The 14931-nt window shown below is 49.7% G+C and overlaps 1 protein-coding gene across 2 annotated transcripts; it reads left to right on the forward strand.

The window, feature by feature from the left end:
* The first annotated feature begins 682 nt into the window (after window positions 1–682).
* On the forward strand, window positions 683–9463 carry LOC144581179 (uncharacterized). Of its 2 annotated transcripts, none has more exons than XM_078363883.1 (6): window positions 683–759; window positions 1577–1793; window positions 2661–2877; window positions 4017–4109; window positions 4264–4368; window positions 4714–9463. In XM_078363883.1, the coding sequence occupies exons 5-6, from the start codon at window positions 4365–4367 to the stop codon at window positions 8901–8903; spliced, it is 4194 nt and encodes a 1397-aa protein (XP_078220009.1). In that variant the 5' UTR covers window positions 683–759; window positions 1577–1793; window positions 2661–2877; window positions 4017–4109; window positions 4264–4364; the 3' UTR covers window positions 8904–9463. The 2 variants fall into 2 exon arrangements, with proteins under 2 accessions (XP_078220009.1, XP_078220010.1); XM_078363884.1 differs by having other exon boundaries at window positions 4726–9463.
* The last annotated feature ends 5468 nt before the right edge of the window (window positions 9464–14931 follow it).

Below are 14931 nucleotides of genomic sequence, written 5' to 3' on the forward strand. Positions count from 1 at the left end.
TGGTTGGATGTGTTGCTACCTCTCTTGCACCCTGCAGGTCTCAGGGATGGGAGGGGCTTATTTGGAGGTGAAAGACTCCGACCCACAGAGTCAGTGAGTCCAGGCGCAGCCCCTCGGGAAGGATGGAAGGGAACACCCAAGGCTGGTAGTGTCCCTCCACTGTCCCTGTACCTGCTGCCAGCTCCGGAGGACCCCATCAGGGTCCCCAGATGTACAACATTCTGACTTCCATTTTGGGAGTAAGCAAAAAGGACAGGTTTTCTCGGAGGAGGGCAGTTTCAGTTAAGCAGAGGGAGAAGCCCCAGGGCTGGCCACTGAATAAAAAGAGAACTTTGTTGACAGACGGTAACCTCCCAACACAGAGGGGAGTCACAGGCTGCACCTTGCCACACTCCCTGCTGTCAGCCCTGGAAAAAGGTGGGCTATGAGTGTGAAGGACTGCGGAAGTGGGAGGGAAGAGGTTGGTAAGGTTTAGGGAGTAAGCAAGAAGGCTTGCAGCGCATCCGAGAAATGGGAAGGAAGACGTGAAAAACAGGAGGAGGGGTGGGGGATGAAAACGAGGCTGAGAAGGGGTGGGGCTGTTCCTCCGCAGAGAGGAGGCCACACCCCACGCTGCCCCTGCCGTCAAGCCTGGTCAACCCCCGCAGGGTTCCCGGATGTGCTTTCCCAACCTCCATCTTCTAAGTCTTGGAAGGCATTTTGTGAGGAGGCGCGATCTAGGTCAGCCGAGGGAAGTCTTAGATCCAACCAGTTCTCAAGGTAAGGGCCCCGAGGGAGAACTGAGGGACCTACCACCACAAAGAGAAAAACCCCCGGCCCGCCCTGCCCCTGCTGTGGGACTTGGAGGTCACAGAGAGTAAGAGAGCAACCGAGGGCTGAGGTACAGGAATACGGCAACCGAGGGCTGAGGGACGGGTCATCCTGTCGGGAATAGGGCAACCGAGGGCTGAGGGACGGGTCCTCCGGATGGGAATACGGCAACCAAGGGCTGAGGGACGGGTCCTCCTGAGAAGAATAGGGCAACCGAGGGCTGATGGACGGGACCTCCTGACGCGAATACGGCAACTGAGGGCTGAGGGACGGGTCCTCCTGACGGGTATAGGGCAACCGAGGCCTGAGGGACGTGTCTACCTGATGGGAATAGGGCAACTGAGGGCTGAGGGACCTGTCTTCCTGATGGGAATAGGGCAACCGAGGGCTGAGGTACAGGAATACGGCAACTGAGGGCGGATGGACGGGTCCTCCTGACGGGAATAGGGCAACCGAGGGCTGAGGGATTCGTCTTCCTGACAGGAATATGGCAGCCCACGGCTGAGGGTCCCGTCCCCACCACAGGTATTTTCGTGCCAAGGCTGATATGAGGGTCAGGGTTGGAATCTGTCCTCTGACGTGGAGGTTTTCTCAGTCCTCCTCAATGTCTCCCCATTTATTCCCTACAGGGCCGGCACCTCCTCCCTTCAGTCGTGGGGATGCGGTGCTCAGCTCTCGGCAGCCATTTTCCTGCCAAGGCTGATATGAGGGTCAGGGTGGGAATCTGTAAGCAGTGCTAAAAGTGTCTGTCTTTGTCTAAAACTAGAAAAGACAGGCGTGCCACCCCGAGGGCCTAGGAGTCTTCTGGCGACAGAGGAGGCTGAACCGGGGCTGCAGTCAGGGAGGCGGCACTGGGCTTCCTGGGGTGCCCGTCACAGGCAGGGCCTATTCACGACGGAGGAAGGGCCAAGGGTGGCCTGCAGCCCTCCCCTGGGACCAGACGTCTACAGGGGCACCCCTGAAATCCGGCAGTGCTGGTTCAGGTGAGTATCTTCCTCTGGTTTATTTTTTTAAATAAATCCTCTCTTTCCCCGCGTTTTGCTCCCCCCACCCTTTCAGATCCTGCCATCGGGGCAGGCAGCTAGGTGGCCCTGTAGGGAATAAATAAGGAGACTTTGAGGAGAAACTGAGGGAACCCCCACCTCAGAGGACAGATTCCAACCCTATCCCTCATATCAGCCTTTGCGGGAAAATGGCTGCTGAGAGCTGAGAGACACATCACCAGGACCGAAGAAGGGAGGAGGTGCCGGCCCTGTAGGGAATAAATAGGAAGACTTTGAGGAGGACTGAGGGAACCCCCTCAAAGGACAGATTCCCACCCTGCTCCCCGTATCAGCCCTGGCAGAGCTCTCCAGTTGGCTCAAGCTCAGCCGCAGCCCCTCAATTCTGAGTGAAGGGTGTCAGGGACGGGGAGGCCTTGGTGTGAGGGTCCCATGGCAACTCAGCAGAGGCAGCCATTTTCCCACCAAGGCTGATATGAGGGGCAGGGTTGGAATCTGTCCTCTGAGGTGGGGGTTCCCTCAGTCCTCAAAGTCTAACTGTTTATTTCCTACAGAGCTGGCACCTCCTCCCTTCGGTCGTGGGGATGCATCCCTCAGCTCTCGGCAGCCAATTTTTTGCCAAGGCTGGTTTGAGGGGCAGTGTTGAAATCTGTCCTCCTAGGTGGGGGTTCCCTCAGTCCTCAAAGTCTTACTGTTTATTCCCCACAGACCCGGCACATCCTCCCTTCTTTGGTCGTGGGGATGCGTCCCTCAGCACTCGGCAGCCATTTTCCTGCCAAGGCTGATATGAGGGTCAGGGTGGGAATCTGTAAGCAGTAACTAAAAGTGTCTGTTTTTGTCTAAAACTAGAAAAGGCAGGCGCACCACACCGAGGGCCTAGGAGTCTTCTGGCAACAGAGGAGGCTGAACCGGGGCTGCAGTCAGGGAGGAGGCACTGGGCTTCCTGGGGAGCCCGTCACAGGCAGGGCCTCTTCAGGAGGCAGGAAGGGCCAAGGTTGGCCTGCAGCCCTCCGCCAGGACCAGACGTCTGCAGGGGCTCCCCTGAAAGCCGGCAGTGCTGGTTCAGGTGAGTATCTTCCTCTGGTTTATTTTTTTAAATAAATCCTCTCTTTCCCGCCTATTGCTGCCCCCACCCTTTCAGATCCTGCCATCGGGGCGGGCGGCTAGGTGGCCCTGTAGGGAATAAATAAGGAGACTTTGAGGAGGACTGAGGGAACCCCCACCTCAGAGGACAGATTCCAACCCTACCCCTCATATCAGCCTTAGTGGGAAAATGGCTGCCGAGAGCTGAACGACGCATCTCCAGGACCGAAGAAGGGAGGAGGTGCCAGCCCTGTAGGGAATAAATAGGGAGACTTTGAGGAGGACTGAGGGAACCCCCTCAGAGGACAGATTCCCACCCTGCTCCCCGTATCAGCCCTGGCAGAGCTCCCCAGTTGGCTCAAGCTCAGCCGCAGCCCCCTCATTTCTGAGTGAAGGGTATCAGGGACGGGGAGGCCTTGGTCTGAGGGTCCCATGGCAAGTCAGCAGAGGCAGCTGCCTCTGGTTGACAGAGGGAAGATTCCCAGGCCCTGCTGGGGATAAGAGGGAGGACTGAAGTGTCATATGTGCTTCAGAGCAGATGTGAGGCTGCCCCGACTGTCCCCGTGGTAGAGTATGGGATGTGGCTGCCTCCTCACTACCTCCCTCTGCTCTCAGGGATGTGGAGGTTGCTCTGAGGTTTCCTCAGGCCGGCAGAGTGGTAGGGGATGTGGCCCGGTCTGAGAAAATGTGACAACGCTAATAGAATTCTCAGTGGGCCACAAACCCCAGAACTGTGGGGCTCTGGATGTCTCGCCAGCCGCAGCTGCAATCTTTAGCCAGAGGGGCTCTGTTGCTGCTGCTGCTCCTTTTTTTTGTTTGTTTTGGGAAAGGTTTCTGTCTTGTCACCCAGGCTGGCGTGCAGTGGCATGGTTTCAGCTCACTGCAACCTCCACCTCCCGGGTTCAAGTGATTGTCCTGCTTCTGCCTCCAAGGCAGCTGGGATTACAGGTGTCCACCACCGTGCCTGGCTGATTTTTGTATTTTCAGTAAGACAGAAATACATGTTGTCCAGGCTGCTGTCGATCTTCTGACCTTAGGTGGTCCACCCGCCTTGGCTTCCCAAAGGGCTGGGATTACAGGCATGAGCCAGAGTGCTCAGCCCTCTCTCACTTCTTCTTGCAGGGGGTCCAGGAACCAGGAGTTGAAGACCAGGGTCTGAGTTCCACTTCTAAACTCAGCACAGCAGAGGAGGCCCAGGCAAAGCTAGGAGTCAAGGTGAGTGCACACCCTGACAGTGTACCAAGGGCCCTACTCCCACAAACAGAGCAGACATGGCAGCACCCAGTCCTAACCACCTACTGCCATTCCTGGTGCCCCAGGCTCTGCCAGCCAACTGTGCCCTGAGGTGCTTTCTCACATTCTACGACAGGTTCCCACAGAGCAAACGCCCTAGGAAGACAGGCGATCTGTGAGGCCTAGAGTACCATCTTAAGAGAAGGAGACTTGTAAGGCAGCCTTGTCAGAGCCATCATGGGTGAGTTGCTCAGCTGAGACCGCTCACACGGTCCCTATCTCCCTCAGGCCTGTGGGACCCCATCATTCCCATTTGTGCTCAGTCACACGTTTACCTGCTGCTCCTGAACAATATTCATCATGCCTCTCTTTCCAAACCTTTCATGCCCCAGCTTTGAGCAAGACTTCCAGAGCCCAATTTTAATACTGGAGTTGGTAGATTCACAGGATCCCAGAGACGAGGAACAGGAGGAAACCTCCTCCATTTTCTCTTCCTCTTTCTACATTTAATTCTCCTCCTCTTCCTCCTCCTCCTCCTCCTCATCTTCTTCCTTCTCCTCATTCTCATTTTTTTCTCTGATTTTAGATGTTCAAGCAGACAAGGAGATGCCTGCTGCTGGGATGCCGAGTCTTCTCCAGAGTTCTCCTGAGAATCCTCAAAGTCCACCCGAGGGGCCTGACCAGTCTCCTCTCCAGAGTCCTGTGAGCGCCTTCATCTCCTCCATTTCATTGAGTCTTCAGAGTCCTCCTGAGAGTCCTCAGAGTCCACCTGAGGGGCCTGTACAGTCTCCTCTCCTGAGTCCTGTGAGCTCCTCCTCCACTTCACTGAGTCTTCCCCTGAGTTCCCCGGAGTATCCCCAGAGTCCTCCTGAGGGGCCTGCCCAGTATCCTCTGCAGAGTCCTGTGAGCACCTTCATCTCCTCCACTTCATTGAGTCCTCAGAGTACTCCTGAGAGTCCTCAGAGTCCACCTGAGGGGCCTGTACAGTCTCCTCTCCTGAGTCCTGTGAGCTCCTCCTCCACTTCACTGAGTCTTCCACTGAGTTCCCCTGAGTATCCCCAGAGTCCTCCGGAGGGGCCTGCCCAGTATCCTCTGCAGAGTCCTGTGAGCACCTTCATCTCCTCCACTTCATTGAGTCCTCAGAGTCCTCCTGAGAGTCCTCAGAGTCCACCTGAGGGGCCTGTACAGTCTCCTCTCCTGAGTCCTGTGAGCTCCTCCTCCACTTCACTGAGTCTTCCCCTGAGTTCCCCTGAGTATCCCCAGAGTCCTCCTGAGGGGCCTGCACAGTATCCTCTGCAGAGTCCTGTGAGCACCTTCATCTCCTCCACTTCACTGAGTCCTCAGAGTACTCCTGAGAGTCCTCAGAGTCCACCTGAGGGGCCTGAACAGTCTCCTCTCCTGAGTCCTGTGAGCTCCTCCTCCACTTCACTGAGTCTTCCCCTGAGTTCCCCTGAGTATCCCCAGAGTCCTCCTGAGGGGCGTGCCCAGTATCCTCTGCAGAGTGCTGTGAGCACCTTCGTCTCCTCCACTTCATTGAGTCCTCAGAGTCCTCCTGAGAGTCCTCAGAGTCCACCTGAGGGGCCTGTACATTCTCCTCTCCTGAGTCCTGTGAGCTCCTCCTCCACTTCACTGAGTCTTCCCCTGAGTTCCCCTGAGTATCCCCAGAGTCCTCCTGAGGGGCCTGCCCAGTCTCCTCTCCAGAGTGCTCTGAGCCCCTTCGTTGCTACCACTTCGTTGAATCTTTCCCAGAGTTTCCCTGAGAGTCCTCAGAGTCCTTCTGAGGGGCCTGCCCAGCCTGCTTTCCAAAGTTCTGTGTGGTCCTTCTCCTCCACTTCACTGAGTCTTCTCCAGAGCTTCCCTGAGAGTCCTCAGAGTCCTCCTGAGGGGCCTGCCCAGCCTATTTTCCAGAGATTTGTGTGCTCCTCCTCCTCCAGTTCATTGTGTCTTCTCCAGAGTTCTCCCAAGAGCCCTCAGAGTCCTCCTGAGGGGCCTGCACAGTCTCCTCTCCTGAGTCCTGTGAGCTGCTCCTCCACTTCACTGAGTCTTCCCCACAGTTTCCCTGAGAGTCCTCGGATTCCTCCTGAGGGGCTGTCCCAATCTCCTCTCCAGAGTCCTGTGAGCTCATTCTCCTCCTCCTCCCGCTCCTCCCCCTCCTCCCGCTCCACCCCCTCCTCCTCCTCTTCCTCCTCCTCCCCCTCTTCCTCCTCCTTCCCCTCTTCCTTCTCCCCCTCCTCTTCCTCCTCCTCTCCGTCCTCCTCCTCCTCTTCCCCCTCCCCCTCCTCCTCCTTTTCCTTCTCTTCCTCCTCCTCCTCCTCCTCCTCCAGTTCATTGAGATTTCTCCAGAGTTCTTCTGAGAGTCCTCAGAGTCCTCCTGAGGGGCCTGCGCAGTCTCCTCTCTTGAGTCCTGTGAGCTCCTCCTCCACTTCACTATGTCTTCCCCCAAGTTCCCCTGAGAGTCCTCAGTGTCCTCCTGAGTGGCCTGCGCAGTCTCCTCTCCTGAGTTTTGTGAGCTCCTTCTCGTCAATTTCACTGCGTCTTTCCCTGAGTTCCCCTGAGAGTCCTCCTGAGGGGCCTGCCGAGTTTGCTCTCCCAAGTTTGGAGTGCTCCTTCTCCTCCACTTCACTGAATCTTCTCCAGAATTTCCCTGAGAGCCCTTCCGAGGGGCCTGCCCAGTCTCCTCCCCGGAGTCCTATGAGCTCCTTCTCCTCCCTCTCTTCCAGTCCACTGTGTCTTCTCCAGAGTTCCCTTGAGAGTCCTCAGAATCCTTCTGAGGGGCCAGCCCAGTCTGCTCTCCAGAGTTTTGTCCGCTCCGTCTTCTCTGACTGTTTGAGTCTTCTCGAGAGTTCTCCTGAGTGTCCCCAGAGTCCTCCTGAGGGCCCTTCCCAGTCTGCCCTCCAGGGTCCTGTGAGCTCCTCCTTCAGTCCATTGAGTTTTCCCCCTAGTTCCCCTGAGTGTCCCCAGAGTCCTCCTGAGGGCCCTTCCCAGTCTTCCCTCCAGGGTCCTGTGAGCTCCTTCTTTGGTCCATTGAGTTTTCCCCCGAGTTCCCCTGAGTGTCCCCAGAGTCCTCCTGAGGGCCCTTCTCAGTCTGCTCTCCAGGGTCCTGTGACCTCCTTCTCCTTCAGTCCATTGAGTTTCCCCCCGAGTTCCCCTGTGTGTCCCCAGAGTCCTGAGGGCCCTTTCCAGTCTGCCCTCCAGGGTCCTGTGACCTCCTTCTCCTTCAGTCCATTGAGTTTTCCCCCGAGTTCCCCTGTGTGTCCCCAGAGTCCTGAGGGCCCTTTCCAGTCTGCCCTCCAGGGTCCTGTGACCTCCTCCTCCTTCAGTCCATTGAGTTTTCCCCCGAGTTCCCCTGTGTTTCCCCAGAGTCCTGAGGGCTCTTCGAGGTCTGCCCTCCAGAGTCCTGTGACCTCCTTCTCCTTTGGTCCATTGAGTCTAACCCCGAGTTCCCCTGAGTGTTCTCAGAGTCCTTCCGAGGGGCCTGCCCAGTCTCCTCCCCAGAGTCCTGTAAGCTCCTTCTCCCTCTCTTCCAGTCCATTGTGTGTTCTCCAGAGTTCCCCTGAGAGGCCTCAGAATCCTTCTGAGGGGCCTGCCCAGTCTGCTCTCCAGAGTTTTGTGCGTTCCTTCTTCTCTGACTGTTTGAGTCTTCTCGAGAGTTCCCCTGAGTGTCCCCAGAGCCCTCCTGAGGACCCTTCCCAGTCTTCTCTTCAGGGTCCTGTGAGCTCCTTCTCCTTCAGTCCGTTTAGTCTTACCCCGGGTTCCCCTGTGTGTCCCCAGAGTCCTGCTGAGGGACCTTCCCAGTCTGCCCCCCAGGGTCCCGTGAGCACCTTCTCCTCCTGTCCATTCCGTCTTCCCCTGAGTTCCCCTGAGTATCCCCAGAGTCCTCCTGAGGGGCCTTCCCAGTCTGCTCTCCAGGGTCCTGTGGGCTCTTTCTACTCCTCCACTTTATGGAACCCATCCAGTGAAGAGTCCAGCAGCCCAGCAGATGAAGATACAAGAACCTCAGACACCTTACTAGACAGTGAGTCCTTGACAGATAATGAGTCCCTGACAGCCACTGAGCCCTTGGTTGCTCATACACTGGATGAAAAGGTGGATGAGTTGGTGCGGTTTCTTCTTCTCAAATATCAAGCGAAGGAGCCTGTCACAAAGGCAGAGATGCTGACGATTTTCGTCAGCAGGTACAGGGGCTACTTTCCTATGATCTTCAGGAAAGCCCGTGAGTTCATAGAGATTCTTTTTGGCATTGCCCTGACAGAAGTGGGCCCCGACCACTCCTATGTCTTTGTAAATACATTAGACCTCACCTGTGAAGGGAGTCTGAGTGATGAGCAAGGCATGCCCCAGAACCGCCTCCTGACACTTATTCTGAGTATAATCTTCATAAAAGGCTCCTGTGCCTCTGAGGAGGTCATCTGGCATGTGCTGAATGGAATAGGGGTATGTGCTGGGAGGGAGCACTTCATCTTTGGGGAGCCCAGGGAGCTCCTCACTAAAGTTTGGGTACAGGAACATTACCTGGAGTACCGGGAGGTGCCCAACACTTCTCCCCCACGTTATGAATTTCTTTGGGGTCCGAGAGCCCATTCAGAAATCAGCAAGAGAAAAGTAGTAGAGTTTTTGGCCATGCTAAACAATACCGTCCCTCGTTCCTTTTCACCCTCATACAAGGATGCTTTGAAACATCTAGAAGAGAGAGCCCAGGCCACAATTGACACCACAGATGACTCCACTGTCACAGACGGTGCAAGCTCCGATGTTTCCCAGCCCGTCTTCCCCTGAGCAAAGTCTAAGGCAGAATCTTCCTTTTGAGTGTGAACAGGGCAGGCGAGTTTCTATGCCATGGAGGGCCCGGGTGAAGCTGGCGAGAACAGAGTGTTTGCGTTTCTGTTCCATATGGTAGTTAAGGGATTTACCTATTTTACTTTGGGGTATTTTTCAAATGCTTTTCCTTTTAATAACAGGTTTAAATAGCTTCAGAAACTTAGTTTATGGAGTTTATGAATATTAGTCACACATGTGCTGCTGTTTAACTGGTTGAGGGGTAACGGTTTGATAGTTTGTAAAACACACACACACACACACACACACACACACACACACGATTGGGAAAACCTGCCTTATCTGTGGTCTGTCACACTTTAATATGGTATTACTGTAGCAATTTTCTTTAAACTGTAAAAGAACTCTGGAGTTGAATAGTGGAACAAAACAAAGGATTGTTAATATTTGCATTTCCTCATACCCTTTAGTCTGCTGTTCTTGAAAATTAAAGATACGTACCTGGTTTTCTTGGCTTGTTTAATAAAGTAGCAGAGATTAAATGATAATAAATAAAAATATCACGGACTCCTTTATTTGACGAACATTATATCAGCATTTGCTCATGGAAGTTACGTTTAGTAGTGAAGTTACTATTAAAGGCAAGACTTACACCTACTCATAAAACGGTAGAGTATAGGTACAGAAGCCATATCGGGAACTTGGTAAGATTTTTCTCTTCAATCTAAAGAGTAAGTTTAAAAAGGAGTGGGGCGGTGAGACTCCAGTTGGAGCCTTCAAACAAAAAGGCCCTGAGCTAAGGCAGTTTTGGGCTTCGGGAAACTGCACTTGCTTCTGTGGGAGCTGATTTTTATGAAGCTGGGTGGTGGCGGGGCCCAGACTCTCAGAAGGTGAGAGAAAAGCCTGGAATGGAAAGCTACTTGAGCAGTTCCCTCTGGGTGAAGGATGAGGCAGAGAGGAGTCTCCACATGGGGAAGTAATGGGAGGTGTCCTGCAGCTCTTGTGCACTTGAACACAGTACTTTTGTCCAGCCCCAGGACTTTCCCACGTTATAGCACTGTCCTTTCGATCTCCCGTGTGCTCTCGTGCAACTATGGAACCTGGCCTGCTGACTAACTTGTCACCGTGTTTCCCACTCTGAAGGCTGTACCCAGCTCTCAGTGCCAGACGCCATTGACATCTACCCTTCCCCTAACATAGACCACTCTCTGTCTCTGCAGAAGTTCCCTGACTGATCCATCCCTCTCCCTGGCTCCTCTGTGATAACAGACTTTGATGTGAATATACACTTTGAATAGTGACATTTCCATACATATGCTGGGCATCTTCACCACATTCTCAACATATTTCCAAATAGACTGCAGAGTAAAATCTAATTTGTCACACAATATACTTGTTTTAGGGATGTAAGCCTAAGGTAGATATAGCGTATTTGAAATCATCGTAATATTTGATATTTGTAGTAGGATTTTAATAAAATACATTATTTGAAACGGGGCGCTGAACCCAAATACAGATGAATGAGCTTTTGTAGGTGATCAAATGCCAATCTTTCCTTAATAAACTTTGTAGATAAGGAAAGACTGTAGAAATCACTTTGCAAATGATCTACAAGAAGACGAATTTCTTAAAAAACAAAAAAATCTTGAAACCTGCCTCGGAGGTAACAAGGGTACTTTGTGGACATGCCAGCTCTGATGAGAAAAGAAAGTTATAGTTAAACATCCTTCCCCTGTCTCTTTTCTGTGTACCTGCCCCACAGGAAAATCTTTTTTTTGCAGTGTGCCACAGGCACATGTATAGCTGTTCAGGAATGTTCCATCGTATGGAGGGTGGCCGAGGCTCACAGGTAGATTATTTATCATACACCAAAAATAGGAGAGTATTGTCAGCCTAAAGAAATTATATAGCTTATTAAAAGGACAGTGCAAAGTGCTATTGAGGGAATAAGGTTGACTCTCCCTGCCAAGATTTACAAAATTGTTTTAAAACAGGATGTAATCTTGTGTTTGAAACCACGAGTCACTTTGTTGGTGCAAGAAAATGTTGGAAGATTTCAAGGCTATGCTGACATTCCCAGAAATAATTCCAAGAAATGAAGAAACTGTCATAAATCATAGTAGTTGGTTTTAATTGAGCACCATAATAACATATGGGAGAAACTACAAGTGCCCATTTTCATTTGTCTACCTCACCTTCTTGGGTGGTTCATTTATAGTTAGAAGCCAGTGCATCATTCCCGTGCTTTTGTTTCTGTTGAGCAGTTAACATGTGTTGTGATGTGGAGCTACAAGTGGAAAGCAGCTTGGATTCTTGGGTCAGGCGAAAGCCAGGATGGACTGTGTATTAGTCTATTATACCATAACAGAATACCACAAACTGGGTGACTGAAAAAACAGAAATTATTTTCTCACATTTCTGGAGGCTAAATATCTAAGGTGAAGATGTTGGCCAGTTTGATTTCTTCCCTGGCCTCTCCGTGGCTTGCTGATTGCTACTTTCTCAGTGAATTCTTACATGGTTGTTCCTTAGTCTGTGTGTCTGTATCTTAATCTGCTCTGCTTATGAGGACACCAGTCATATTGAATATGATCCTAACCGTAAAATCTCATTTTACCTTAATTGCCTCTTCAAAGGTTCTGTCTCCAAATACGATGACATTCTGTAGTACTGGGGTTAAGACGTGGATATATCATTTTGGGGAGAGGGGGCACAATTCAGCCCATAACACCCTGCCAACTCAAACCGGAATTTATGTGCACAAAAATCAACTTGTGTTAAGCCATTTAACTTTCAGGAGATTTTTTTCTGTTCCATCAGCTTGCTTTCACTTAATCTGACTACTACAGTACTCCTCTTGCTTTTCTTAGGGTTATCTCAGTATTTTAGTTAAAAGTAAATAGCACATGTATTTTTGTGGCAAAAAATTCCAAAAATACATAGAAATTGCATTTTTTCCTTTAAAATTTTCAAAATTCAGCCTCCTACTCAGAAGTTGCCACAAGTAACAATGTGGCTGTGTAAATTTTGAAAGATGATTTTTGATTTCTGGCTTTTATAAAGATAGATGTGCTATTTTGTATATACACATGTATGTATACACACACGTATGTAATGATATAATGATATACATATAGATCTGTGACACTTGCCTTTGCCACTATTATAGGTTCAATTGCCTCTTCTGCAAAATTCTACATTTTTAAAATTGAAATGTGACATGACTTGTAGATAGGATTATTTCAAAGGCAATCAAGTTAAAATGAGGTTATTAATGCTGGCCTCAATGGAAATCACTAAAAAGGGGATATGTAACAAACCTACACTTGCATCTCTGAATTTAAAATTAAATAAAAATTTTAGATACATACATCAAATTTAACTGCTCTGTAAAGTTTTATTTATTTAGGCAAATATCTGTGGGTTTCCACCTTGAGCTCTGAGGTTTGATACAACAATCCTGGCTATGAGCAGAGGCCATCTGCCCCTGGGATGTGGCGACAAAGCTAAGGAAGGAAGTCAGCACATGAACAGCTGAATTGATCCTGGCCATAGTGGGTGGAGAGAACTCTAATCCTCAGGGAAATCTCTGGCAAAGCCACAAGTCAACCTTTTTTGGAATCTTAGGGCTCCTGAATCCTTCTGAGGGTCCTGTCAGGAGTAAGAATTGTTGAAAGGAAATATGCGGAGCTCTTATCCATGTGGAAAGGGAGACAGTCCTCTACGCCTATCAGGTCAGCAACCTGGCAATGCCACGAAGTCAGTAAAGTGTTTGTGGACCTGGTCAGGGTGTCTATCATCAACACAACATCCCTCCGTCATGACTTTCTGGAATAGAACTGCTCGGGTTATATGTCTTGAAATCTCAGAGTTCCAATGGTCAGCAGGAGGACTGGTCAAGTAAGAGGGGGAATAAATCCATCATTGTCCCGGGTAGCCTTTCCCTAGCTACTGTTGAGATCCAAGTCTTACCCTCAAAAAGCAAAGGCTTGTGAAAGCAGCTAGGCCTTCTATGGCTGAGACAAGGGGAAGAGAGGAAGTGCCATTTCGTCTGTTCCTCTTTGACTCATATCATCTCACTCCTCTTGTTACTGAAGTGACCAATGACCCCGACCTCTTTCAGTTCTTTCAACTCTAGCCTTACTGATGCTCTGATTTACTCATACTGCTGACCCACTAAAAGATAATCTATACGAAGACTTATTTATTATTCTGTGCATTTCTGTGTTTTTGAAGTATTTATAATAAACATTTTTAAAGTAGCTTTTGAATTTCCCTGTAATTGCGTTTTTTTTTAATAATATGAAAAAGGGTTCCACTTACGTTAGGTTTTTTATATGGATATTGAGTTATTCCACTGATAGTATTTTAACAAGACAGTCTCCTGTTCTAAAGCTGCAACATTTTTAAATCAGTTAAGCTTGCATTTAGACATGTTTTGTTGGTTTTGTTTTTCAGGACTTTCCATTCAGTTCCATTGGTCTATCTGTTAATCCATGCACCCAAATCTCAAACTCTTTGTTACAACGGCTTGTTTGTAATTCTTACTATCTGGTGGACAGATTGCTCGTTTTCAAGAGTGCTTTGACTATGCTTTGCTATTTGCATGTCTTCATAGTTTAGAGCCAGGTGATTCAGTCCGGGCGCGGTGGCTCACGCCTGTAATCCCAGCACTTTGGGAGGCTGAGGTGGGTGGATCACGAGGTCAAGAGATCGAGACCATCCTGGTCAACATGGTGAAACCCCATCTTTACTAAAAATACAAAAAATTAGCTGGGCATGGTGGCGCGTGCCTATAATCCCAGCTACTCAGGAGGCTGAGGCAGGAGAATTGCTTGAACCCAGCAGGCGGAGGTTGTGGTAAGCCGAGATCGCTCCATTGCACTCCAGCCTGGGTAACAGGCTAGCGAAACTCCATCTCAAAAAAAAAAAAAAAAAAAAAAAGAATCAGGTAATTCATACATGCCTTCATGTCCAAAGGCATTTTGTTGTTTTGATTTGGGATCACGATTGAACTATAGATTCCATTTTAACACAAACTATTGGAACTTCATTCCCATGAATTATTTTATTTTATGTTCTTGTGGGTCTTCATTAATATTTTAAATAACATTTTCACAGTTTTTCTGTAATGTTTTAATTTTTTTGTTTAAAAATTTTTAATGTACTTAATGTTTGGAATGATAGGTTAGAGGTTATATTTTATTTCTCTTTCTTTCTTTCTTGTTTCTTTCTCTCTCTCATTCTTTCTGTCTTTTGTTCCTTTTTTGATAGAGTCTCACTCTGTCGCCCAGGCTGGAGTGGAATGGTGTTATCTCAGCTTACATCCTCCACCTTCCAGGTTCGAGCAGTTCTTCTGCCTCAGCCTCCCGAATACATGGGATTACAGGCACCCACCATCATGCCTGGCTAATTTTTGTATTTTTGGTAGAGATGGGATTTCACCATGTTGGTCAGGCTAGTCTTGAACTCCTGACCTTTGGCCTCCCAAAGTGCTGGGATTACAGGCATGAGCCACCGTGCCCATCCTTATTTTCAAAGTCATTTTTGCCACAAGAAAATAAAGTTCATTTTTTTCTATGTTGACTTTATACCTAGGAAACTTATGTATTTTCATCTATCGATAAGCTTGGCCGTTCCACTGTTGCCGATGGTATGCCCATTTGAGCATAGACTCTGCTGCTGCTGCCCCAGTGAAGCACTTTAGACAACAACCTCCATCAGAGTGTTGTCAGTGGACAGGGAACACCTCAGCATCTGTAGCACAGCAGTTGCTTTACCTCACAGAGAGAGAGAGAACAATGATGTGGGCTTGGTACCAGTCCCCAAAGTTGGAGTGCACAGCTCAAGAGTCCTGACCTGAGCTTTTGCCCACTAAAATCTTTCAGACATGAAGCCACTTGATAGAACCCAGCACTGTCAAACCCTCAAAGGCATCAAAGAGTAAAAAGAATAAAAAACCCATTCAACTTATAGCAAATTCAATTAATAAAGGAACATCAGCCCACGCAGATAAGAAAGAACCAGC

This window comes from Callithrix jacchus, chromosome X (genome assembly GCF_049354715.1).
Source record: "Callithrix jacchus isolate 240 chromosome X, calJac240_pri, whole genome shotgun sequence".
Lineage (NCBI taxonomy): Eukaryota > Metazoa > Chordata > Mammalia > Primates > Cebidae > Callithrix > Callithrix jacchus.